This window comes from Tachypleus tridentatus, chromosome 7, assembly GCF_004210375.1.
Source record: "Tachypleus tridentatus isolate NWPU-2018 chromosome 7, ASM421037v1, whole genome shotgun sequence".
Taxonomy (NCBI): domain Eukaryota; kingdom Metazoa; phylum Arthropoda; class Merostomata; order Xiphosura; family Limulidae; genus Tachypleus; species Tachypleus tridentatus.
In genome coordinates, this window is record NC_134831.1 from 153,605,316 (window position 1) to 153,630,746 (window position 25,431).

The following is a 25,431-nucleotide window of genomic DNA, read 5'->3' on the forward strand; positions in this document are numbered from 1 at the left end:
CGTGAGACACCAAAGCTCTTTGGGACCACTTCGCGGAACTATATCACTAACAACAGGCCTTCTGGTGAAACTTTGTGGACGTCATCATCTTCTCGTGCTTATTGTATAACGGTTATGCAATCTTCCATTGTCGGCATAATTTGTAAATTATGCAATAATTATATGACTTCGGATGGCATCTTGTGATCTCCCACATCTGGCGACCCTCCAGGAGGGCACTATCCTTTTGGCGACGGACAGACCCGATAACTTCTAGCAGCTACTTCCCAGACTTGTACATTTCAAAAGAAATATTAACACATTTATATTAAAAACTGTATAAAATTAATGGTCTGATTTACAAACAATGTAGATCATCAGTGATGTCGAGAAACCCACTTGTTGAGAAATTTATATGCAAAAACGGCTCGTTTGGGTTGAGAAAATATTTTACATAGAAGAGCGAACAACGTTTCGACCTACTTCGGTCATCGTCAGGTTCACAAAGAAAGAGGTAACTTTCCGACACTCAGTTACACAACCCCTTTCAAACATGTTGTCAGCTTCCGGTCAGTTACCTCTTTCTTTGTGAACCTGACGATGACCGAAGAAGGTCGAAATGTTGTTCGCTCTTCTATGTAAAATATTTTCTCAACCCAAACGAGCCGTTTTTGCATATAAATGTAGATCATGTGTTATTCTATGCTTGCTTTTGGAACAAGTAGCAGTTATTGCAAAGATAATTCAAAGCAAGCAGTAAAATGTAATTTTAATAATGCTGGATTTGATTACTAGTGAAGACTGGAGGAGCTTTTTATGAAAATACAACAGCTTTCAACTTAACTGGGTCTATATATACAGTCATGTGAAAAAGTTAGGACACCCTATGAAAGCCTGTGTATTTTTGTAACATTTTTGGATATATAGATATTTAATCTCAATTTCAACAATACTAAGAGATTATAGGAATATAACTAAACAATTAAAACTGAAGAAAATACATTAAGATCTTCTGTAAATGTAATTCTATAAAACTGCATATTCTAACTGAGGAAAAAGTTAGGACACCCTACCCCCTAATAGCAAGTGTTACCCCCTTTGGCTGAAATAACTGCAGTGAGACGCTTCTTGTAGCCATCTACCAGTCTCTGACATCGATCTGAAGAAAGTTTGCTCCACTCCTCAATGCAGAATTCTTTCAGCTGTGAGATATTTGAGGGGTTTCTTGCATGTACAGTCCGTTTCAAGTCACCCCACAGCATCTCAATGGAAGTAAGATCTGGGCTTTGACTTGGTTATTCCAGGACTCTCCATTTCTTAGTTTTCAGCCAGTTCTTGATGGATTTACTGGTATGTTTTGGGTCATTGTCATGTTGCAGGGTCCAGTTCGGCTTCAGCTTTAATTTTCGTACAGATGGTCTGAAGGCCTCAGACAGCTCTTTTGCTCTCATTGGCTCTCATAAAAGGCAAGACATGAAAGATAAACAAGCGAAAAACATTAAATATATATAAACAGTAATATTTACAGAAAACATTAAATGTATACAAACATTAATATTTACAAAAAACACATGAAATATATACAAACATGAAAATTTACAAATGAAGAAAATATATATTTACACACATACAAACCCGAATATGTACAAAAGTACACCAAGCGAGAGTGGAGGCAGAGTGGTTCATAAACCAATTTCCATCCGACCCCCCACCAACGCACAAAAGGGCGAGACGTCCCGCAACACAGGCGCTGGTAGTCCGTCTCAAGGCGGAGTAACAGCCTATATCTGGCCTTTCCCAGTATCGAAAAGTACGACACCGGAGCTCGCTTGAAGACCAAGTTGTTCTGAGCAAGCCATGTGACGTACTTAAAGATGGTAATTGTGTACTGAAAGGAAAAGGCCAGGTGGCTGGGAACAGGGATAGGTACATGGTACAGGATGGTCTCTGCCAAGAGGGACAGGACCCAGAAGAGGCCCATAACCCTTTCCCAGATCTCCACCGATGTCAGACAGAGGACCAACCTGTGCAAGACAGACTCCACCAGGGTGTGACACATGGGATACAACTCACTTGTATATGTGTTCCACAGGTAGGTATGCTCCCTCACTGGAAGGATGTTATGCACCACACGCCAGTTGAAAGTCTGGAGGTAGCTATCAACATGGTGCAGTGCTAATTTCGTAGTGTTCACATTTTCCTTATTAAATGCTAAAAAAGTTTTTTTTTCCCCCCCCTTTTCTTATTTTCATTTTTCGAAGGTCTACTCAAATAAGTGGTTGAGTCTAACAACGCAAAATGCATATTTTTTCTTTGTGTTCATTGGCCTTAAGATTTTGGCCAGCAGTGTATGTATTTTTAGGACTGTTAAGTACAAGAAGCCACTAGGCTGATCGCTTAACAACACAGTTTAGCTGAAAGATATCTTACGTCATCATGATTTGTATGACATCAAGAGTTAGTGTTTAACATGGGCAGGAGAGCGAATTTGGTGAGTGTGATGCGTAGGTGTAGTTAATACGTGTATATATAAGTTCTGACGATCTAATAATAACTGTTACTAGTTTTGAAATTAAAGGGGGGGCTCATACTGACAGTTTGTAAGAAGAATTCCTCTTGCCTTTCTTTTCCTTTAATGACAATCGAGAGTAAGAGCCACTAAATCAAAAACAGAATATGTTGGAATTTACAACAATACTCGGCAGTTCTGAAGGTTAGAGGGTGACGAACGGCAGATTTATGTACACGCTCTTGTATATGTGTGCTTACTGATTACTAGTGCATGATCTCAGAAATTAAACCCTACAGTCTAGAGTAGAAATTGTTGGATATAATGGAATACCAAAAAATTATTTTAATTCTCGGTATTTTATGGAAAATGTATGTTCGTAATTTGTGCCAAAAAAGTAAAAGAAAGAAAAGCGGAAACAGGAAAATCAAACTTTTTCTACTTGATGTACAGATGTAATAAAATATAGCCATAAAGCATTTGTATAGCCATGTCAGCATTAGTGTATGTACAATTATTGAATTAAAACTGTTAGATTACCAAGAAAACAAGTAATAAAAAATTTTACCGTCACTTTGTACGTAGACAAAGGGTCATCTGCAGACATGTCTTTCATTTATCTCAATTACATTCTTCTATCCAGTGCTTTTTAAATTTCAAATTAGTCTAAAAATTAAACGTGCAGACAAAATACAAACACCGAACAGTAGTGGTTGAATTAAATGTTTTTTTCTAAACTGCCAAAATCGCACAAAAATAATATTGATTTTGCGTGTAGACTGAACCAGCCAGAAAAACAAAACAGCAACAAAACTTTATTAGATTACATAAGTTGATGTCTTTGCTTTACGCATGCCTACGATTTACTGGCGCCAAAGGACCATAACCGTTATTAATTTCAGTCTAGCAAAAGCAAACATTGCAATAGAAGTGAAGGAGATATATTAAGAGAGATGGTACTGATCTTTCCTGATATATACATATATATGTGTGTGTGTTTGTGTATATGAGTGAGAGAGCGACAGCTAGTGAGTTTCTGTATTTCCTGCATACGCTATAACCTGTTTACATAAAATTTAAAAGCGATTATCAAAAGCCAATATTGTATTTTTATTCACGACACGTAATTATATTTTAATTTGTTGCATTAAACTACGTAAAAGCGTTTTTTCCATTATTCTAAAAGTGGGGGAGGTTGATTTCCGAAAACCGAGTGAGCAAAATAACTAAAATAATAAAATACCGATAAATATAAAATGTAACTGTGTATGCAATCCCAAAAACGTTGTATCTGTTAAAAGTCACATAGAAATCTTGTCACAGACCGTGGCCCTGGTATATTTTATTGGAAAAATAGCGTTTTCATTGCTGCAATGGATTTGTTTTGGTTTGTTTGTTTGTTTTGGAATTTCGCACAAAGCTACTCGAGGGCTATCTGTACTAGCCGTCCCTAATTTAGCAGTGTAAGACTAGAGGGAAGGCAGCTAGTCATCACCACCCACCGCCAACTCTTGGGCTACTCTTTTACCAACGAAAAGTGGGATTGACCGTAACATTATAACGCCCTCACGGCTGGGAGGGCGAGCATGTTTAGCGCGACACGGGCGCGAACCCGCGACCCTCGAATTACGAGTCGCGCGCCTTACGCGCTTGGCCATGCAGGGCCACTGCAATGGAAGATGTGCAAGTATGTTTTGAACATTTTATATTAAAATTAGAGTTTACTCTTAAGATGAAACAAACTTTGGACTTTTTCAGTAACACAATCTACTTATCTCAGTGGCCCGGCATGGCCAAGCATGTTAAGGCGTGCGATTGGTAATCTGAGGGTCGCGGGTTCGCATCCCGGTCGCGCCAAACATGCTCGACCTTTCAGCCGTGGGGGGCGTTATAATGTGACGGTCAATCCCACTATTCGTTGGTAAAAGAGTAGCCCAAGAGTTGGCGGTGAGTGGTGATGACTAGCCCTTCCCTCTAGTCTTACACTGCTAAATTAGGGACGGCTAGCACAGATAGATTTTGAGCAGCTATGTGCGAAATTAAAAAACAAACAAGCTTATCTAAGCTCTATAATTTGGTTCATCTGAGCAAATATCTTCTTTATTCTGACTTAACATAAAAATGTACAATAAAAATATTAGTCTAGGACTAAAGAGTTAAAATCAACTTAGTGGAAGAAACCCCATCACAAAATGTTGTGAAATAAAATGTTTAATTAGAAAAAAATGTATAAATGGTTGAGAACAAGTTTCGTAGAGGAACACAGAAGGTTGACTACGTTATACTAAAATGATTTGGAATATACAAATCAATAAGTCACTTAACAACCACAGCTGATATAAAATCGTTATAGATTAAGTATATTAAAATGCATTTTAAAATAGTTTGACATTACGTAGCTAGTCTGATGCAATCAAAAACTAACCATTTTTGTGAAAAGTATGCGACAACAAAATATTCGTAGAATTGGATCGTAAAGATGTGTTTAGATCGATGATTTAGAATCTCTAAAATGAAAATACTCTTTATACCCAAGTCATTAGATAAGAAAGGGAAGAATATATGTCAATAACCAAGATCAGGAAAACAAAGTTCGGGGGAAAAAGACATCCATGTGCCTCAGACAATAGTACACAACATTAATAATAAAAGATCTTGATCTTAAAAAACTCTACAAGTCATGTGTACACAAGTTGTTTGCACGACTTAACTGTTGCACACTTCTGAATAATGAAACATACGATGACACTAAATAACTTGAGAAGCAAAGCAGTCACGAAGGGTGTGTACTTTAAAGATGATAATCTTAAGACAGAACTCTTTGAAATAGAAACAAGATTGCAGAGCTGTTTTCAAGACGATCATTTGTCAGATAGAGCATAATCAAAGATGGCGACATATACTGTAACGACGTGGTGATGCTTCAAAATTGTTTAGAGATGGCGACATAAACTGTAACAACGTGGTGATGCTCCAAAATCGTTTTAATATAACGTACTCAAGCTGTGGTTAAAATTAAGTGGAGATATTTTAGTGACTTTTATATTCTATCATTTTAAAAGACGTATGGCCAATTCGTACAGTAAATTTACGTTATTTCGTATAGTTCACAACCAACCAATCAAAAAATTAAATTAACCATTTTGGGTGCATGTATTAAGTAAAGAAAATGTTGTATATAAATGTTTATTCTCATGAATATTGATTAAAATCGACAATGTGAATTAATTGTAGTTATTGTTGTATTATACCTTTCAATCGGGATTTTTTATGAAGGATTTTATAGTATTTGAAAATTTGGTAATTGATAAGATATATTGATTGCAGTTGTTATAAAATGTCAACAGGTAGCGCTATAGATAGCGTCTGGTGTTCTGTTGCGCTGTAAATTAAACTGTTCACTAGTTTAGTATATTGAACGTGTTTGTAAAGTTGAGAGTTGTAGCAAGATAACAATAGCGGAAACAGTAACGTCAACGATTAATATTTATGATTGAAAGTGATAATAGTGGATGTCCAAGTTACAAAGATATAATCGTGTTAGTCTATGACAGTTATTGTGTTAAATCTTCTATAACTTATAACGGTAGAAGAAAGGTTTATTTCTTCTATGTTAACTTTTTTGTTTTTTGTTACAAGAAGCTTGTAACCAACAAACTTAAAATGTCGGTACTTTGCATATTCTACAAGATAATTTCTGGAATTTTTCATCAGGAACTGTTTTTATAACACTAGCAGCATATACAATGTAAATTTGTATACTAATTTACTAGTAGGATATAGTATGCATAATGCATTTACGTGTCACGTTTTGGAGTTAAAAGGGGTAATTAGATAAATTCGTATAGTTTTTTTTTATGAATTTATTGTTTGTTATAGCTGAATTGTGTGTATATATGTATGTATAATTTAATATAGAACATTAGGATTGTTCCCTATTTACAATACAAGAAATTAAATAATTTAGATATTCATGAATTTAACACTAATAGTATTATATTGACTGTCTTAATCCATTAATGTAGTCTAAAGTATTTACGCATGTACTGTTAGAAAATGAGTAACTTTAATGGAAAAGATCGTTTTAGTCCATTATTTCACAGAAGGCCAATGCGTGGAAAACTTGGCCATAGAACTAGCTTTTCTTTGGACTTGCCTGTAAATCTACAGTATAGTACTTATTCACTTGATAGTTCATCACCTATGGAAATGACTTTGTCTAAAGATACAGATAGATATTATCTTTATCTGCCAAGAAATCTTTCTTACTGCCAACTGTGTGCAGATGTCATTAGACAGCATGTTCAAAAGAAAGTTCAACTTCTGAGTGCCAAACTTAATCAACTTAACCTATCAGATTCACCATATGACTCTGGATGTTCATCACCAGGTAATTTATTTATAAATTGATGAAAGAATATTGTTAAGAAATGTGTAATAAAAAATTAATTGAAAGTGGAGATTTTAAATCAACTCAAATTACAAGAATTGTTATTGTGGATATAGTTTTGATGTATTATTTTATTACTTAAGAGATCAACTATATAAAAACTACAAAATAAAAGTAATTTATGTGCAAGCTAGGTTCCGAAACAAAAGAGTTGAAGATTTTTATTGGCAATAAATTTTTGGGATCCATAAGGAGGGTTAACACAATCTGTAAGGCCTGTGTGATCTATATTATTATTCTGTCCTCTGTATTGTGGTCATTTCTATAGATATTCTGAGATACATATTTACTTACTAAATTATTTTACACTACTAAATCATTTCAGTTTCTACTTGTCTATGTTAATTAGAACATGATGGGTTGACTTGTACACAGCCCACTATAAGTTTAATCATTGTTCACCCAAACATATTTATTTTCAAATACTGATAAAATGGTATATTTGTGTAATATTTTATAATTTCCATTTAAAAAAAAAAAAATGTAAACTTTGGTGAATACTTAATTTCGAATATTTGAGGCTGCTATAAATGAGTTATATTAATACTGATACCATTTCCAGATTTAGATATTAAATGGCAGTCTCTATATTGCAACAGTTTTAAAAGGAAATGTGTTAAGTAATTACGTTATGAAAGCTAGTCTTTCAACATTCAACTTGCAGTTTGTTTTATCAAAAACTTGCAAATAACGTGGTTATGAGGAGAACGTGTTTCATTAAATAACTTATTTTCTTACTGACACAGAACCACAATTCAATGTAGTATGAAATGTGCATATTTCTTTACTAATTCACTATTGATTTGAGATCTTTAAATTTAGTATTTTTAAAGCTTTTAATGTAAGTAAGTTTTAAATTCCAAATGAAACGCACTTTATAAAGAATATAGTTGAAATTAAAAGACAAAAAATTCAATTATTCAAGAAAATTTATTGACATCCTGAATGAATTAAAAGAAAACAGTTTCAGTTTTCACATTAAAAACATAAGAACTGCAACATAAAACTATTTTAATGCAACTATTTACCTATCTAAGATACGATTATAATAAGTGACAACAATAAACAATTTCAAAAGTGTATAACTGAGTAAAATAATTTTTGTTGAAGAATAAATCTGTAGCTGGATTTACAATGCTTAAAATTATCCCTGAAAATCAATTTTCTATCTCCCATCTTATCATTGTACTGCTTGAACAGACTCGTACAAATTTTTTTCAAATCTTTACCTAAAAGAAACATAAGCATAATAAAACAAAGCCAGTCAGGTAAATTAAATATAGCTCCACCCACTAAACAAACCAAGTGTAGTCAATTATATTCAAGTATCTGTGTAACTAGAGATTAAATGAAATTAAACTGACAACTTTACCATCAAACAAAATAAAATTTGTAACTTTAGTAAGAAAATTTTGGCAAATATCAAGTGTGGGTTTGGATTTCCAAACTTAAAAACTTACTACTTTTAATATATTCAAGCACAGGTGTGGTTGTTCATGTTTTTTAACATGTTACAATGTGTTAAGTCACAAACAAGTTTACATCATAGTTGAACTTCTTTTCTATTGCAAAAACTACTAAACCTTAATATAGTGATCTATAAAGAGACATGTTTATAAAATAAGTGTATGTTACAGAAATTAAATTTTTAGATACAATTTTAGCAATATTTTTGTATAACAAATGGGATTAATACACTACAAATCAAAAATGCCTTGATTAATTATAACTAGCATATGAGATGCTTCACAACTAGAAGTTATTTATTGAGATAAGTGATACAATTATTTTAATACAATAGGTAAACATAAGTTAAAGGAACAAGTGGTTTGGTTAAATATGTTATTAACTGGAGAGTTCATACTAGAACTATTTTTGAACCTGTTTATTAGGTGAGGGGCATTGTTTAAGGAGTAAACTCTATTGTCTTGTACATCTGAAAATATGATAGGGGCAAAGTTACAAAATAAGCTTGCTGATGACATGAAACACTTAGGATATCTTACTTAGCTATATAGAAGATTCCAGAATTACTTGGATTAACAGATGTGACAAATAGTTGGCAAAAGACCTTTATTTATGCTTCTAGTAAGGGTTAAGTAATGCATTGGGGTTATCACAACTTGGATCAGATATCCAATATAAATGAAAAACTACTCAATAACAGGACTTGAGGATAAGGATATTGTAATAATGTAGATAAATCACAGAAGCCATACAAGCAATTCAATATTGCTGTTACTAAGTTGTAAAGTTGAAAGAATTTATGGTGTATTTATCAAATTGCTAGTTAGGCCTCAGTTGGAATACTGTATACAGGTGTGATCTTATCCAAGCATGTAAACAAGATTACAGCAAAGCTACTAAGATGGAAGTTATTACCTATAGATATCAGTTAAGATCTTATAACATGTTTTGTTTTATCTCAAAAAAAGAAAGATGGGAAGGGATTGTATTGAAAATCAGGTTTTTGGGAAAGTTCAATTGGATAAAGGCCTCTGTTAAAGAGAGATTTAATTGGTACAATCTGAAAACTATGGGACAAAAGTGTGCAACTTTTAAGATTTGGAAAGACAGGTGGGACTCCTGTTAATTGTTTCCACAGGGTGATCAGCATATGGAATGATTTACCTTTAGCAGTTTTAGAGGGGAATTGATGATTTCCAGAAAAAGTAAAAGAAGAGTTTATTTTTTTTATTCTAAATGTAGGATGGGAAAACACAAATAGGCTTAAAGGAGCAGATGTCGCCTGTTGTAAGCATATAATATTAGTTAAGGGAGAAAATTTTTTGAATCATCCCAAGTCTTTGAATTAAATGACAACATTCATGCTAAGTTTTCTAATTGTTGTCTTGTATTATATTATGACATCTTGCTAACAAAAGTTGCAGTAATGTGCACTTTTTTATATATATATCCTGATCCCTTGCATTTTGAAAATAGGTGATCAAATTGGAAACTTTTGGTCATCAGGATTCTACCAAGAGTTCTTTAACTTTTGGTACACTTACTTCAATCACTATACCCAGCTTAAAGATTTTAAGGCTTATTGTGAAGAAGTTACTTAAATCTACACAAAATAACAATTTAACCTTTTGTTCCTTGTCTCATTAAGGGTCATAATGGTGTATTGTCGTTTTTCCGTATTTAGATTATTTAAACCTAAAACCTTTATAGCTAAGAATATTTCCGTTTAAACTGTTAAAAGCTTTGTTAACCCCTTGTGTATTTTTTAACGACAATTCTGTGTAAACCAATAAATTTAATATTAATAATTATTGTTATTAGCTTGATGCTTTTTAATTTCTCACTGTTTATCAGAACAGCAATTGGCATGTTTTGAATACCAAAACTTTGGGCTATATTTCTCATTAGCTAGTTTTATCGAACTGTTTTATTTAGTTTTATTTCTACTTTTCGTACATATTTTTTATAATGAGAACAGCAGCTAAAGACTTAAACCTGTGTGAACTGACGTGAACAAATTAGTACTTGGCAAAAAAGAAAAATTTTATAATGTAACATCATCAGTAAGATTTGTTTCTGTGTACATAATCTGGTAGTAACAGAGCAAACAACACTTACGCGTCTGAACCTGTTCTTACACACACGCATTAATGAAAAAAAATCGTTTTGCTAAAAATGAGTAGCTTTCTATCTGGTTGATTGGCTGGAATCAGGTGCAATTGAGCAATATATTTATTCAGAAAATGTACCAGACTTCATTATTTTGCTTTCTTAAATAACAAATTTATGGAAGAAACATGCCTCAGAAACTCATCTCCAAAAAGATGACTATCTTCGCCAGTTGCAGCATTTTACCGCACTTTAAATTTTTGCTTTTTCAAACGTCTTACTCAAACATTCATAAATGTTTGTAGCCCTGTGTTACGTATTACAATTTCAAATCACTTGAAAATAAGTTAAATAATAATTTAAATTTAGAAGTTTATTAAATGTCGGTAAGTATACAATTTATGATATTTGTTAACAAGACTGGTACACAGTTTTCTTTTTTAAAACAAATAGATTTTAATATACCAACAATAACACAATTAATAACGATTATTACAAATTTTTATTTTCATATAATAGTTTTATAAATTTATAGAGAACACTGGGTCTTGTATCCAGTATAGAACTGAGTATTTTATTGACGGTTCAGGACCACGACAAGCAGATTAATTCTGAGTTGATATTGATACATCTCGCTTGGGTTAACGATGCCCTTTCTTGGTTGGTCTCACACCGGCTAGAAGCCAACTTTCTCCGGCAAAGATATTTAATGCCCTCATAGAAATAATAACGTCCGAACTAATTTACTGATGTTGAACGGTTAGAAATGTTCGAAATCTATAAACGTTTCTAGTTAAATGCTGGGGCCTGGTGGTTAAGAGTAGCCCAATAAACTAGACTAGTACGGCATCTAAGCAGTGACACGAGCACTGACTAGCGATTAATAAGCGTTAATCACAATTATAGCTTTCGAGGTTTATAGCACAATGACTGTAGCTGACCAATAATAATAATAATGTCTCTCGACACGTTGGTTTGTATTTAAGGCGAAATTTTATAACATTCGACAATGGTTGAAAACACGTAAGCCACATATTGTTGAATTTGCTCTCGAGAATCTTCTACAAATTAAGAGAATAGGCGAGACTTGCGCAGTACACATCCAACAGTATACGTCACATGCATCAAACTAAAACACAAGTAGGTATTAAAATAAACGTGTAACTGGAAATATTTTACAGTTTATACTGTATCTTGGCACTTATCGTTGATTACATTTATAGGCGTGAGGAGAGCGTCTGAAAATTTCAGTCTGTACAAAAATACTGACGATACACTCGTGTGTTTGTGTATATAAACACTTACACTCGAAAATCTTCTACAACTTTAATGACTAGGCGGGAATTGTGTCGTATGGATTTAACGGTATGGTACTACATGCCTAACTATCACAACTATCGATGTTGAAGTAGATATATGATAGTAAATCAGTCACATCTGTAATAGTAGTAGTAGTGATGACATTTCTTAATATATAAATACAGGGTGTTCGGAAAGTCACTGTGCAGTTTTGTAATCATATTTTATTCAGTCTATTTCAAGCCAGCAACTGATAGCGGTGTTTAGAAACAAAATAAGAAGGATCCAGGCCTGTATTGATACCAATGGAAGTCACTTTCAACATTGCTTATAATTGTCATTCATATTTACCTCCTGTATTCTATATTGAAACATGTCTGTTAATAAATATATAAGTGCACAGTTACTTTTCGAACACCTTGTACTACCAATTTCCTTTTAAAAAATAAGACGTTTTAAAAAATTTATCTTCTTTTATGAACCTTCATCCGTTTATGGCGTCCGCTTCCCCTGTGTTTAAAAAGCTGATCACCCAGATAAAGTTCGACATACACTTTGAATGTAACGGAAGAACAGGCGTGGATGGTGGGTGTTGATGCTAAGTTTTATTTCAAAAGCAGCATATGCAACACTTAATTGTTAGGAATAAATTCCGCTATCATTTTAAATTATGGTTTACCATGTATTATTGTTGAGCAGCTTTTAGCATGGCTGAAGTGCTCAACAATTACTTTTTCGTGGTGGGCGGTATAAGTAGTTCAGAGTGCAACACAATATTTTTAAAGTTCATGAAATAATTTAAGTTGGTAGATTAATTTAAACTTCTGTCACTGGGGACGAGTAGTTTCGCTTGTTAAATGTATTTTGTTAAGGTTATTAAATCGAGTTTTGACATATATCTAGTAAGGATATGACCTCGTGTTTAACGTGTTTTAATTGTGTAGACGTCTTGCCTCAAATATATATTTGCCTCTGAATTTGATAAAGGTCTTACTGATTTATTCAAGTTTCTTTGAGGGGGGGGGAATCACTGATCATACAAGGCCTTAGTGGTGCAAATAATTATCAAATTATCAAAACTCGCGAGTTTTTTTTATGAATAATATTCGGGGGTTAGTGGGCGGCATCTCCACCTATTTTGAACAATGTATTGAGATCCTATCTTTGATATAACTTTGCTATTTGTTTAAAATAATGTGGAAGAGTTTCATATACTGTACTAATTTTTGTGGAAATATTCAGTGCTGAATTACTTGAGAGAATGAAGTGATTGTGCAAGTTTCATGTGATTTGCACAATTTTTGTTTTAGCCAAGTAGTAGTTGTGTTCATCAAATTTTTAGTAGTTAATAAAGACACTGAAAGGAACAAACAGAGAAGACGTAAAATGTTACTATGAGTAGTTTGTTATATTTATGTATATTTCATTTGTCCTAACAATTACATAATTGATGTTTAATTATCTTAACATGCTAACATTAGAGGTATTTCTGTGTTATTATTAAATACTTATTTTTCACACTGGTGACGGTAAACGGACTCAAAACGCTCTAAGTATTTGTTCTTTTAACCAATAATTTATTTAATGTTAATCGTTCCTTTTTGTATGTGGTCGTATATCAATATTCGTCTTAAATTAGTAAAATTGTGTGTTTATTTGCATATCGACAAAGTATATTATGCGGAAGTTTCATGACGTTATCTTGTGATGCAAACTCAAAACAAGTATTCCTTGTTCACTAGCTCCATCCTTTGTTTCTGCGAGTTTGCGAAAGTAACTGAATTTTTCTAATATAATATTGCTTGTTTGAAAATTGACTTGAATAATCTGTGACGACCATTTAGAGTTTAGTTTCTAGAAAGAAAAATGGAATATAAACAATTTCTACAGTATTTGATTTACCAATGTTAATCGCGCACAATACTAACCTTGTGTCAAAATCTAAAGCATGCCGTTATGAAACAATAACAAGAAAATTTACGTCGCATTTACCGGTAGATTTAGGTCCGATGTTTAACGTGCCGTTTATTAATCTGGTATTTCGTGCCCCATTATTGGTAAAACAAAAACAAATTTCAAAAGAAATAGCGCTCCGTGGGCCCACAAGTTCATTCTCAGAATAATGGTTAAATCCCATTAGTCAATGTAACAACACTTAGTGGTCGTGTCGACTGGCTAGATGCTGTACAAGACTAGTTTATTTGCAGTCGGTGGTCGTGTCTACTGCTTAGATGCCGTATTAGTCTAGTTTATTAGCAGTCGGTGGTCGTGTCGACTGGCTAGATGCCGTACTAGACTAGTTTGTAGACGCCTAGAATAATTTTCCGCACAGTTCATGAACAAAACAAACATTCTAGTGAACTGGGGCACGTGACACTGCCAGGGAGACTGTGCTTAATTTAAAGAAACAACAAAAAACAAACAAACAAAAATGCAGAAACCCGGCTGCTGGTAACCAGGCATACCCATGTTTCGTTGGGGACATTGGGGAAGCCTCATTACATCTAGATACATTCTCTTTGAAATTTGTCTGTTACAGTAAAAATAAATATTTACGCGAGAATGTTATTTAGTGCAATAAATATCATCATGGACTTGGAGTGGGGCTACGTTCTAAATACTTTAGATATACATATTTAATGTCGTGTGTAAGTATGAACTCTTGAAAATACTATATATTCATAACTTGCATGGAGATCTTTGAATACTATATTCATAACTGCATGGAGATCTTTGAATACTATATTCACTTTACACCTGTCCTGTTCTAGATCTGTATGTACTTCACCCAGTGGGTCAGAGGTAATATGACATACTTGTAATACAATAAACCTGGATTCCATTCCCTTTGGTAGACGCTGTTCAGATAGTATGTAAACAACAATATAATAAGAATAAATATTGTGTATGTACACATTCACCTTTATTCATGCTATGCCACAGTTCTGTAAAATGTAATACTACTATAGTATGTACAATATTGTAAAGCAAAATGTGAGTTAGCTTTCATAAAAGCTAGAAACATTACTTTTGAGTCGTATATATTTAAAAGGGTGTTTGAAAATGAATTACGATTTTTTCAATTTTTTACGTTTTATTTCTGGCAATCCAAAAATTACTCGCAAATTAATACATGTTATACCCGCCTTTATTTTTCAGAAGTTCATTAATCCGCTTTGGCATCGAGACCACGAGTTGACTGCAATCTTTATTAATTTTTGGATCGCGGTATCATACCTCAATTATGGCCTCAATTAGCTTATCTTTTGTAGTACAGTCTTTTCCTCGAAGTCTTTCTTTACAAATCGCCCAAAGATTTTCAAGAAGTTTTAAGTCCGGAGAGTTTCCAGGCCAGTCCAGCACCTTTATTCGCATTGTAGTCAAAATTCTTCACAAGTTTCGATGTGTGGCACGGAGCCAGATCTTGCCGAAAAATGCCAGATCCATCCGGAAATCTTTTTCAATTCTGGAATGACTCTTCTTTGCAAAACTTCAATGTACTCTGGTCCTCACATCATACCTTCTACGATATGTAAGCCTCCGACACCATAGTAGCTGAAAAAGCCCCAAAACATCTCCAAGGGATGTTTTACGAACTGATTGATGTGAGATTCTCGAAGTTTCTCACCTGGAGATCTGCAAACATGCAGACTTCTTTGATCCTGTACGAAGAAATGAGTGTCGTCACTGAATAACACATTCCTTCATTGTTCTTGCATCCAGTTCTTGTAGTTCAGACCCCATTGATACTGTTTTTTCTTCATTTAGTCGGTAAGAAGTTGTTTTTTGACTGGTTTCATTGTCCTTCTAACACAATTTCAAATGACATAATATTCCTCAAAATTTCGTCATATATCCCAAAAATAGATCGACCGTACTGCAAAACACAATCAATCAATGACGCCGTATGTGTGAAAAAATGACTATTAAAGGAAATCAGCTGGTCCAGCGAGCCTACACCGGCCGCCATGCTGAAAATATTGTAAAATGGCAACTTGTTTCAATTAATTTGCACAAGGGTGTAATATCCCTTTGAACAAAATTCACTTCTGTTTCGGATTTACAGTTCAGCAGAGGCCACGGTGAAATAGTTACCACAAAGGATCATCAAAATAATGAAGTTTCAAGACCCATAAACTTCAGCCTTTCCGAATAGCTGACAATTCTTTAAAAGGGTTCAGTAGAAGGATTAAGTCATCTTGTGGATCACGTAAATTTACAACTACTGGGTATAACTCATAGCACACTGGTGCATAAATGAAAGTCGCATATAAACATTTTCCCACAACCGTGTTGCTCAGTTTTTAAATTTTTTTGATGATTTTATAGTATTCAGTATTCCCGGTATAAACAAATAACCAATATTTATTTTACAGCAATTGGTCAGCTGTTCATTGTCTCAAAGCCACTGGTTACTGGGGCAAATGTAATAACTACTTGCAGAACAGTATATAATACTGTATACTATTTTAGTAGTGTTAAAATAAAACTGTAAAGTTTTAAAGCATCGTTGTTGTGATTACTAACTTCATATTTTTTAATGGTTTACTGATGCATTTTAGGATTATTTTATTAAATCATTTGCCCAAATTAACTGGGATAAACTGATAACTATGGCAGTATAATATTAATGAATGTATTTTAGAATAATCTTTCACCTAAAGCTCCAAACTTTATTTGGGTTCTGTAATTCTAGATAAAAAGTGTCTTGTTCATAATCCATGAGCGTGATTATATAAGCTGTACCGTTGCGAGTGGTAAAGATTAAGCAAATCTGTTTTGTTTTGGACATCAGTTGTAGGTTATCACGATACAGTGTTCTTGTGTAATGAGAAGTGTTTATTGAGAAAATTAGAAATGGGAGTTGTCTTCGTATAAATACTAACGTCCGAAGTTAATTCTCAGAAGTTGAACGGTTTATAGTCTTCTAAATTATAAACGTTCCTGGTCAAATATCTATAGAGACCCGATCAGTAAGCGTTTATCACAATTATAACTTTCGAGGTTTATATTATACTGACTGTAGTGAACCAACAATATTAGTAAACTGTCTCATTGCGTTGTGTTGGTTACCTTCTGCAAGCTTGGGAAGAGATTTTTCCAGAAATTTCAGGGAAGGCAACAATACTTATATTTTATATGTACATATCGTACATTGTTGATTGTTACGCGCAAGAATCTTCTACAAATTAAAGAACAAGCGGGACTTTCGCAATTCACATTTAATAGAAGTTGCATGCATTTCTAAATATATATTTATATCATAAATAGTAAAATAAAAACACAGTAATAAATAAATGTTACATTTTAAAAACAAGTTGAGTGCGTCTTGTTCGTAGATTGTCGAATTTAACGCCAATAGGTCACAGACACACATGTATATTTAACTTATATTTATTATTATTAAATATAAGTTATTTGACACAATTTTTACACAGCTGTCTACCATCAACGTTTAACAGGTTTCATTAATGGCAGTAAATTGCACCAAAGTAAAGCCACGCGATTAACCTATTCATGCCACAACCTTTCAGAGTTACATTCAAAATTTAATTAAGCTACTTTATTATTAGTGTATATAAATAAACTTGACATCAGAACATATATAATAAATTGGAGTTTAGTATTACTTAAATTTTGAGTTCTTCATTTTAAAAGGAAATATTTTTAATAAGTTCTCAAGGATTAAGTCATCTTGTGGATCACGTAAATTTACAACTACTGGGTATAACTCATAGCACACTGGTGCATAAATGAAAGTCGCATATAAACATTTTCCCACAACCGTATTGCTCAGTTTTTAAATTTTTTTGATGGTTTTATAGTATTCAGTATTCCCGGTATAAACAAATAACCAATATTTATTTTACAGCAATTGGTCAGCTATTCATTGTCTCAAAGCCACTGGTTACTGGGGCAAATGTAATAACTACTTGCAGAACAGTATATAATACTGTATACTATTTTAGTAGTGTTAAAATAAAATTGTAAAGTTTTAAAGCATCGTTGTTGTGATTACTAACTTCATATTTTTTAATGGTTTACTGATGCATTTTAGGATTATTTTATTAAATCATTTGCCCAAATTAACTGGGATAAACTGATAACTATGGCAGTATAATATTAATGAATGTATTTTAGAATAATCTTTCACCTAAAGCTCCAAACTTTATTTGGGTTCTGTAATTCTAGATAAAAAGTGTCTTGTTCATAATCCATGAGCGTGATTATATAAGCTGTACCGTTGCGAGTGGTAAAGATTAAGCAAATCTGTTTTGTTTTGGACATCAGTTGTAGGTTATCACGATACAGTGTTCTTGTGTAAAGAGAAGTGTTTATTGAGAAAATTAGAAATGGGAGTTGTCTTCGTATAAATACTAACGTCCGAAGTTAATTCTCAGAAGTTGAACGGTTTATAATCTTCTAAATTATAAACGTTCCTGGTCAAATATCTATAGAGACCCGATCAGTAAGCGTTTATCACAATTATAACTTTCGAGGTTTATATTATACTGACTGTAGTGAACCAACAATATTAGTAAACTGTCTCATTGCGTTGTGTTGGTTACCTTCTGCAAGCTTGAGAAGAGATTTTTCCAGAAATTTCAGGGAAGGCAACAATACTGATATTTTATTTGTACATATCGTACATTGTTGATTGTTACGCGCAAGAATCTTCTACAAATTAAAGAACAAGCGGGACTTTCGCAATTCACATTTAATAGAAGTTGCATGCATTTCTAAATATATATTAAACTGAAACAATCATAAATAGTAAAATAAAAACACAGTAATAAATAAATATGTTACATTTTAAAAACAAGTTGAGTGCGTCTTGTTCGTAGATTGTCGAATTTAACGCCAATAGGTCACAGACACACATGTATATTTAACTTATATTTATTATTATTAAATATAAGTTATTTGACACAATTTTTACACAGCTGTCTACCATCAACGTTTAACAGGTTTCATTAATGGCAGTAAATTGCACCAAAGTAAAGCCACGCGATTAACCTATTCATGCCACAACCTTTCAGAGTTACATTCAAAATTTAATTAAGCTACTTTATTATTAGTGTATATAAATAAACTTGACATCAGAACATATATAATAAATTGGAGTTTAGTATTACTTAAATTTTGAGTTCTTCATTTTAAAAGGAAATATTTTTAATAAGTTCTCAATCATCCCCTAGGATGAGAACTGTGACATTTTTATCTGTCTTCTATTTTCTCTCTTTTTTTACCGCCCTCCAAGAAAATTACTTAATATTTTTATTTGAATTTGCCAGCAGTTGTTTTTGACATTTAATACTATATTATTTAAAACCAATAGAAAGCCAAATTTTCTTTATTAAATGGTGTATCGTATTATATTGTGTATAAAGAATTGTGTTTTCCTTTCATTTCAAAATTTATCCTACACAATAACAAGCTTGGTTAATTTTTGACGGCTTTTTGTTGCACATTTAGAAAGCCAGAAAAATATAAGTTATGGAACATTGTCTTATTTTTTTATGTTATTATTATGTGTTCTTTGGTGCATTAATTAGTTAAATAAATTATTTAGTACAGTAGTAAATTACAGTATTACTTCGAATTTAAGACTCAGCCCACATTTTACAAGGGATTTTCAGGGAAAATTTGGATGATAATTAGAAAGAAGTAAATGTTTTAAAAGACTTTATGAATGAATCAAAAATGTTAATAATGTATTTAAAATGAAATATAATAAAAATATATAAAATATACAGGAAATTTAAATTTTTCATCACAATAATGTTTCTTGTTTTCTTAATTTAATCAGAATGTTACTACAATGTTTCTTCTGACTGTTATATTCTGAAGTTGAAGCATCTTTATCGCTTGATTCACTATTGTCCCAAAGAATGTCATCTTTCGTACCGTCTTCAGCATTTTCATTTGACTAATGGTTGTTCTTCGCCGTAATGATAAACTTTCTCTTTTCATAAATTTTTCACACTAGCCACGACTAGCTTTGAAAGAAGTACCAATATTTCCTGCTCATTCTTTTGTTTTTAATATTAAGACTTCTCTCGTTACTAGCAGCCCTTTATTTCGTAACTCTGAAATACGTTAAAACGGCAGCATCAATTTCAGGATGTTTTCCTTTCTGTGGGCCAGAAAACGACTCGACCTTGCTTGCAAGAAAACAACTCGGTTTTCATACCACCCCAACGACGTACATTTACCTCTCACACTGTATACTTTTTACCAACTGCACGATACCCATTTGTTCAGCGCACAAAATAACTTTTATTTTAGATTCGGCATCGTACGTAAAACTGTTTTCCATGGATAAAAATGCAATAAAAATAACAAAAATACAATAAAATAGCGTCTGAACAACAGGAAAGTCACACAAAGACTGAGAACGGTGATATCCAATTTCACCGCTAATGGCGCTTACATCAGCAAATTTGACGTTTTGTACGTGTTTTTTTTTAGTATTTCTAAGCTAAGTTCTTTATAAAACATAGCGCAATCTGTTTGTTAATTAAGAGATTTTGTGAATAATATTTCAAAAATTTTATTGAAAAGTATTTTTAATCTTATGAAAATTACTTTTAATTCATAAAAGGAAACAACATGCAGTGTAGATTGTAAGTAAAGTTTTTCTTTGAGTATTAACATGCTGTTTTTCTACTTCCAGAAGGTAAACATAGTGTACATTGTAAATACGGTTTTGTACTGACACTGAAGTGTTTTCTCCTTTTTTGTTTGATTTTATTAAATTCTAACCATGGGACCCTTAAATCTCGTTGAGACTCTTGAGATAAAGTTTGAGAGTTCAGGGCCCTTCATTATGGGACCCTAGGGAAGACCCTGTAACAACAGGTAAAACTAATTGTGGTCAATACAAGAACAGTTCGGTATCATCGTAAACAGATTTAAGTAGATTAAAAGCATAGACATGAAACTTTCCAAGAAATTGTGATCTTCTGTGAAACTTTTATTTTCACAATTACTAGCAAAAATGCTACTGAATTTCCAGGAAACTGAGATTTGTGTTCAAAATACGACAGGAGAAATTGCGTTTGTAAAACAACAGCAAAAGAGCTCTGCCTACGAAGTTTTGTAATGTAAAACAAATTTTACCGAACACGCTTGTCTTTTGAGTTAGAATATGACTATTCTTGGTAAGTAATAGATCAAGAATTGACAGTTTGTGGTGCTAATTTGTAACTCCCCTCCCATTGGTTTATCACTTCAAAACTCGTGACAGGTAACGCAGATACCCCGAGAGTACCTTTGTGCGAAATTTAACAGAGTAATCTGGAAAAAAACTGTACAACAAGCACAAAGTAAAAGTGTCTACAGTCAACAATAAAAACATACCGTTTTCATTAGTAACGCATGCAGCTTTGGGTGGGTTGATAGGAAACGTAGTAAGTACTCTTTGTTTTGTTTTTATTTTAACGAGCGAGACATGATCAAATAAGACGAACATTGATTGACAAATTAAGGATATTTTAATAATGCTGTGATTTATGCCGTTGTCGTGAGAGTTATTATTATAACTAAAGAAATAAGAAATATTCCACATTTATTCATTTTGATCATGCTTTTATTCTCTTTATTTATTTTTACTGCATTAAGATAAACTTGATATTTAAATGTAGTGATCAGTCTTACACTATGAAAGTAGTTAATATTTACACCCCTTTCTTTCTCGTGATCCAACTTCGCTTTATAAACAAACCCAAATAGTTAGGGCCCGTCATTGTCAAGTGGTTAAGGCACTCGCGGGTTCGAATCCCCGTCACACCAAACATGCTCGCTCTTTCAGCCGTGGGGGCGTTATTATGTGACGGTCAATCCCACTTTTCGTTGGTAGCCCAGGAGTTGGCGTGGGTGATGATGACTGTCTTCCCTACACTGTTAAATTAGGGATGGGTAGCGCAGATAGCCCTCGTGTAGCTTTGCGCGAAATTCAAAACAAAACAAACCCAAATAGTTAATTTCCTAGGGTGTATTGCGATCTCGTAGATAGTGATATTGTATTCTTATATTCGAAAAACGATTTTTATATAGAGTACTAAGTAGTTCGGTTTCGATATGTTTATTCGAGCGGTCTTTAGGGTAGCGCCTAATTTTCCACATAACTAAAGCATAATCATCCATTGGCAGACTTAACCATTTTATAGGAATAGAATACATTCGCGTAGCACGAGGTTGCTTGCTAATGTCACCTTCAAAGAAACTTACGTCAGTAGACTCGATCTTTTCGCGCACGTGTGTTCAGAAGTGATACGTAATCATTTCTTGACACTGGCATTGGTTAGAGTCTGCAAACGTGATGAATATTTTGTGCGTTTATATTTTTTATTCAATCTCCAAGACACGTGTAGAGCAAATTTAGTGTAAACAAACACATTACCGAACATTTGCTCTTCTTTCTTTTTTTTTTAATGGAGATTGTGAAATGTAGGCCGATATAATAACATTACATTTATAAATAAACCGAGAGGGTGGAACGAATCTCGTAGTCGATGAGAATTCTACAAGTATTACGCGTTAGCTAGCATTTAAGTATAGTTGGTTGTGAGTCGGGAGGTGTTACGCCAGTTGTTTTTTTTATGAAACGTTAGGATGCCTGCGCTCGTTAACTGTAGAGTGCCGTGTTCAGTGATTAAGGGTAGGTTTTGCAATGGCTATTTAAGTCTTGCTGTTCACAGTTTTAAGTCTGTATTTTGAAGGATAGAGTTTAGAAAAGAGCTGGTTAGAGCTTTAGTTCTAATATCCATTGAACTTTGAAGTACTGATGGTCTGTATCAAGAACGAAATACGTAGTATTTCATAGATACTCGTGCATTTAATATATTAATTTTCTAAAGTTAGTTGAAAGAAGTTACGAATGTATGCATTTTTTTGTTGTTGAACAAATTGAAGAGAAACAATCTCATAATTACGCATTTTATAAATAATTGTTTCATTTAATAGGCATATTATTGGTATGTGCCTAGTTTCTGGAACGTTGCCGAAAATTTAGTGAAATAATGAAACGCTGTACAAGTTTGTAGTTTTACTTTGTAGAGTCCAGTTTTTAGTGTTTTTTTTTATTCACTTGAATTTAATATACTAACAGTAAAACTAAAATCCAGCCGTGGTTGAAACATACTGATGCTTGACTACTGTCTGAAGTAAGATCAGTAAAACAGTAACCTTAGTCACAGTTGAAGCCAGCTTTGTTTTAGTAGTACTGGTATATTGACAGATATAGCTCGTTGGTCTATGTCAGTTAGCCAGTCATTCGACAGCGTCGCTTACACATCCGTATTCTCAGCGGTGCTGTTTAATGTTCTCGTAAACTAATGGAGATGTTTTAAATTAATATACTCTAGAATTTTGTATATTAAATGATGAACTTGAAATAATTAAAAGTTGAGCTTTTAATTTGTAGTTTAGTACCTATGTCTACTTTATGTGGAGTAGTTTAGTATTATATATAACATTCTAACGTTTCAATAATATTACATCACCTCGGCACCTAATTCTTTTAAGCAGAGATATAGTAAATTAATGTGGGATCTTAGGCGTGATCAAATTCATCAATCGAAAATATAATATGTGCTTGAAAACAAAACAAACTCGGAGCCATTCTATGAGCCGATATGCCGCGTATTAAAATGCTGTGATCAGAGTGAAACGTTGATTATACATTAGTAAATGTGAACGCACCATCTGTAGACTAGTTACAGATTTGTGCTCAATTTCGAAATATAAAAGGTATTATACAAATTAATGTAACGTGGGTCTCAATTTATCCGATTCTGGAAAAAACATGCCTTTGACCAACAAATGAATTGAGATATTAGACATTTTAGTTTGAAAAATAGTAGAAAAACAAAAACGAGAAAGGTAAGTGGTTTTTGAAAAACAAGACACCGGGTGAGGTCAATAATGGATAGTATTACAGTTATTATTGTTAACAACCAACAAACGTACAATGCTTACTGCACAGAGTAAGCTTCTGATGCGTTTTTTTTCCTCCAAATCCACTTTACGATGTTTAGGTTTTTACGTATTTTAATGATATAATCATATTAAATTCAATGAAAAGTTTCAGTTGAAGAATTGAAAAAGCATGGTCTAACCAAACAAATTTATTCATCAGATTTAAGCCAAAAATGTGAGGAATGAATCGTTTGTGATCCGTGTTATACATTTAAGTTAGAAAGTAAAGGAATTAACAATTCAGAAACTTTTCGTAGCTACATATAGGTAATTAAAAATAAAGCATAAGGTTTTTCTTCCAAAGTTTATTCTACATACAAATGTTAAACAACAAAAAACGTCTATTCATCACTTCCAGAAGACACTCCTTTCTAACTTTAAAATGAAGTGGTAAATAAGGGAACTGCCGTCCAAAACACTCGGTTTTTGTTTTTATGATTTAACTTTCACGATTTCCTTGTATCGAAGATTTTTTTACCATTTATTTACGGTTTGTTTTTATCAACTTAAATTACATCGACTTTAAACATATTAGACAGAACCTCTATCTTGGCCAACTTCAAGGGCGCAGTAGTACAATCTAGGATTTATCACAGCCTGTGACTCGTATTTATATTTACTTCTTTCTTATGACGTAACAGGCAATGGTTGATGGCTCATACTGACTAAACTTGTTTAATTTGAGAGAAGGTAAACATTACTTTAATTCAACGTTAAGACCCTTGCTTTCTGCCTGCCTCCCAGTGACACAGCAGTATGTCTACGAACTTGCACCGCTTGAAACCAGGTTTCGATACCCGTGGTGGGCAGAGCACAGATAGCCCATAGTATTGTATTGTATTTAATTCCAAACAATGTTTTCTGCCTTTCGAAGGTTACCGACTTTACTCATGTGACCTGTTCGTAGGTTACCGACTTTACTCGTGACCTGTTCGAAGGTTACCGACTTTACTCGTGACCTGTTCAGCCTGCACTTGTCAGAACGCTTTTTCATCTTATATTATTAGATTTTCGTCCGCCCAGCTCATCCAATCGTTTGTTAACCAATAGCACATAAAATATTCGACAAGTAAGAAAGAAAATCACTGAAAGTTATCCAGTGTTCTGTTTTATGGATAGACATTCCGATGCTGAGTATCTTTCCAAGAAGTGAACGTCTGTCTGTTTCTATGTATGTCTGTACTGTCCGGGTTTATGCTTCTCTGTGATATATGCTATGGCTACAAGAATTTACGCTTAAAATGAATAACGTGGTGGCCAAGTTTTTTGCGTGACATCTATCTTTATATTTCTTTTCTAAATGTATATTTATGCAGAATGCTATTTGTTTCTTGAGTTTTATGAATTTTTATATAAATTTATTTAGTTATCGGCTGGTTTCATGTGGATGTATATGTATACCTGCTGCTTATAACAAGTTATTTCTCTCATCTCTGAAAATGTTTTAATGGAAATAGAATCGTAGAAGAGTGAAGATGGAATAAATTTGTATGGATTCACAGTAGCAGAAGTGTTAAGGCAACGTTCAGTTTATATTATGACATCCAAATTTTTGTTTATTGTACTTTGCAAGTCAAATCTAAAGTTATTTAAGAAAGGAAGTGTGTACCTATAGACGTGTTTTTGTAAACAGCAC

The 25,431-nt window shown here is 33.2% G+C and overlaps 1 protein-coding gene across 9 annotated transcripts in view; it reads left to right on the plus strand.

The window, feature by feature from the left end:
* Window positions 1–1,968: 1,968 nt before the first annotated feature.
* Window positions 1,969–25,431, plus strand: part of LOC143256936 (glycogen-binding subunit 76A-like) — a 31,435-nt gene continuing 7,972 nt past the window's right edge. The window contains exons 1-2 of one of the 9 annotated variants that reach the window (XM_076514832.1): window positions 2,022–2,071; window positions 6,682–6,878. In XM_076514832.1, the coding sequence (XP_076370947.1) occupies window positions 2,037–2,071; window positions 6,682–6,878 (232 nt within the window). In that variant the 5' untranslated portion in view covers window positions 2,022–2,036. Of the gene's footprint in view, window positions 2,072–5,828; window positions 6,879–22,257; window positions 22,477–25,431 lie in introns of those variants that run through there. The other 8 variants (XM_076514834.1, XM_076514835.1, XM_076514831.1 and 5 more) reach the window with 8 other exon arrangements.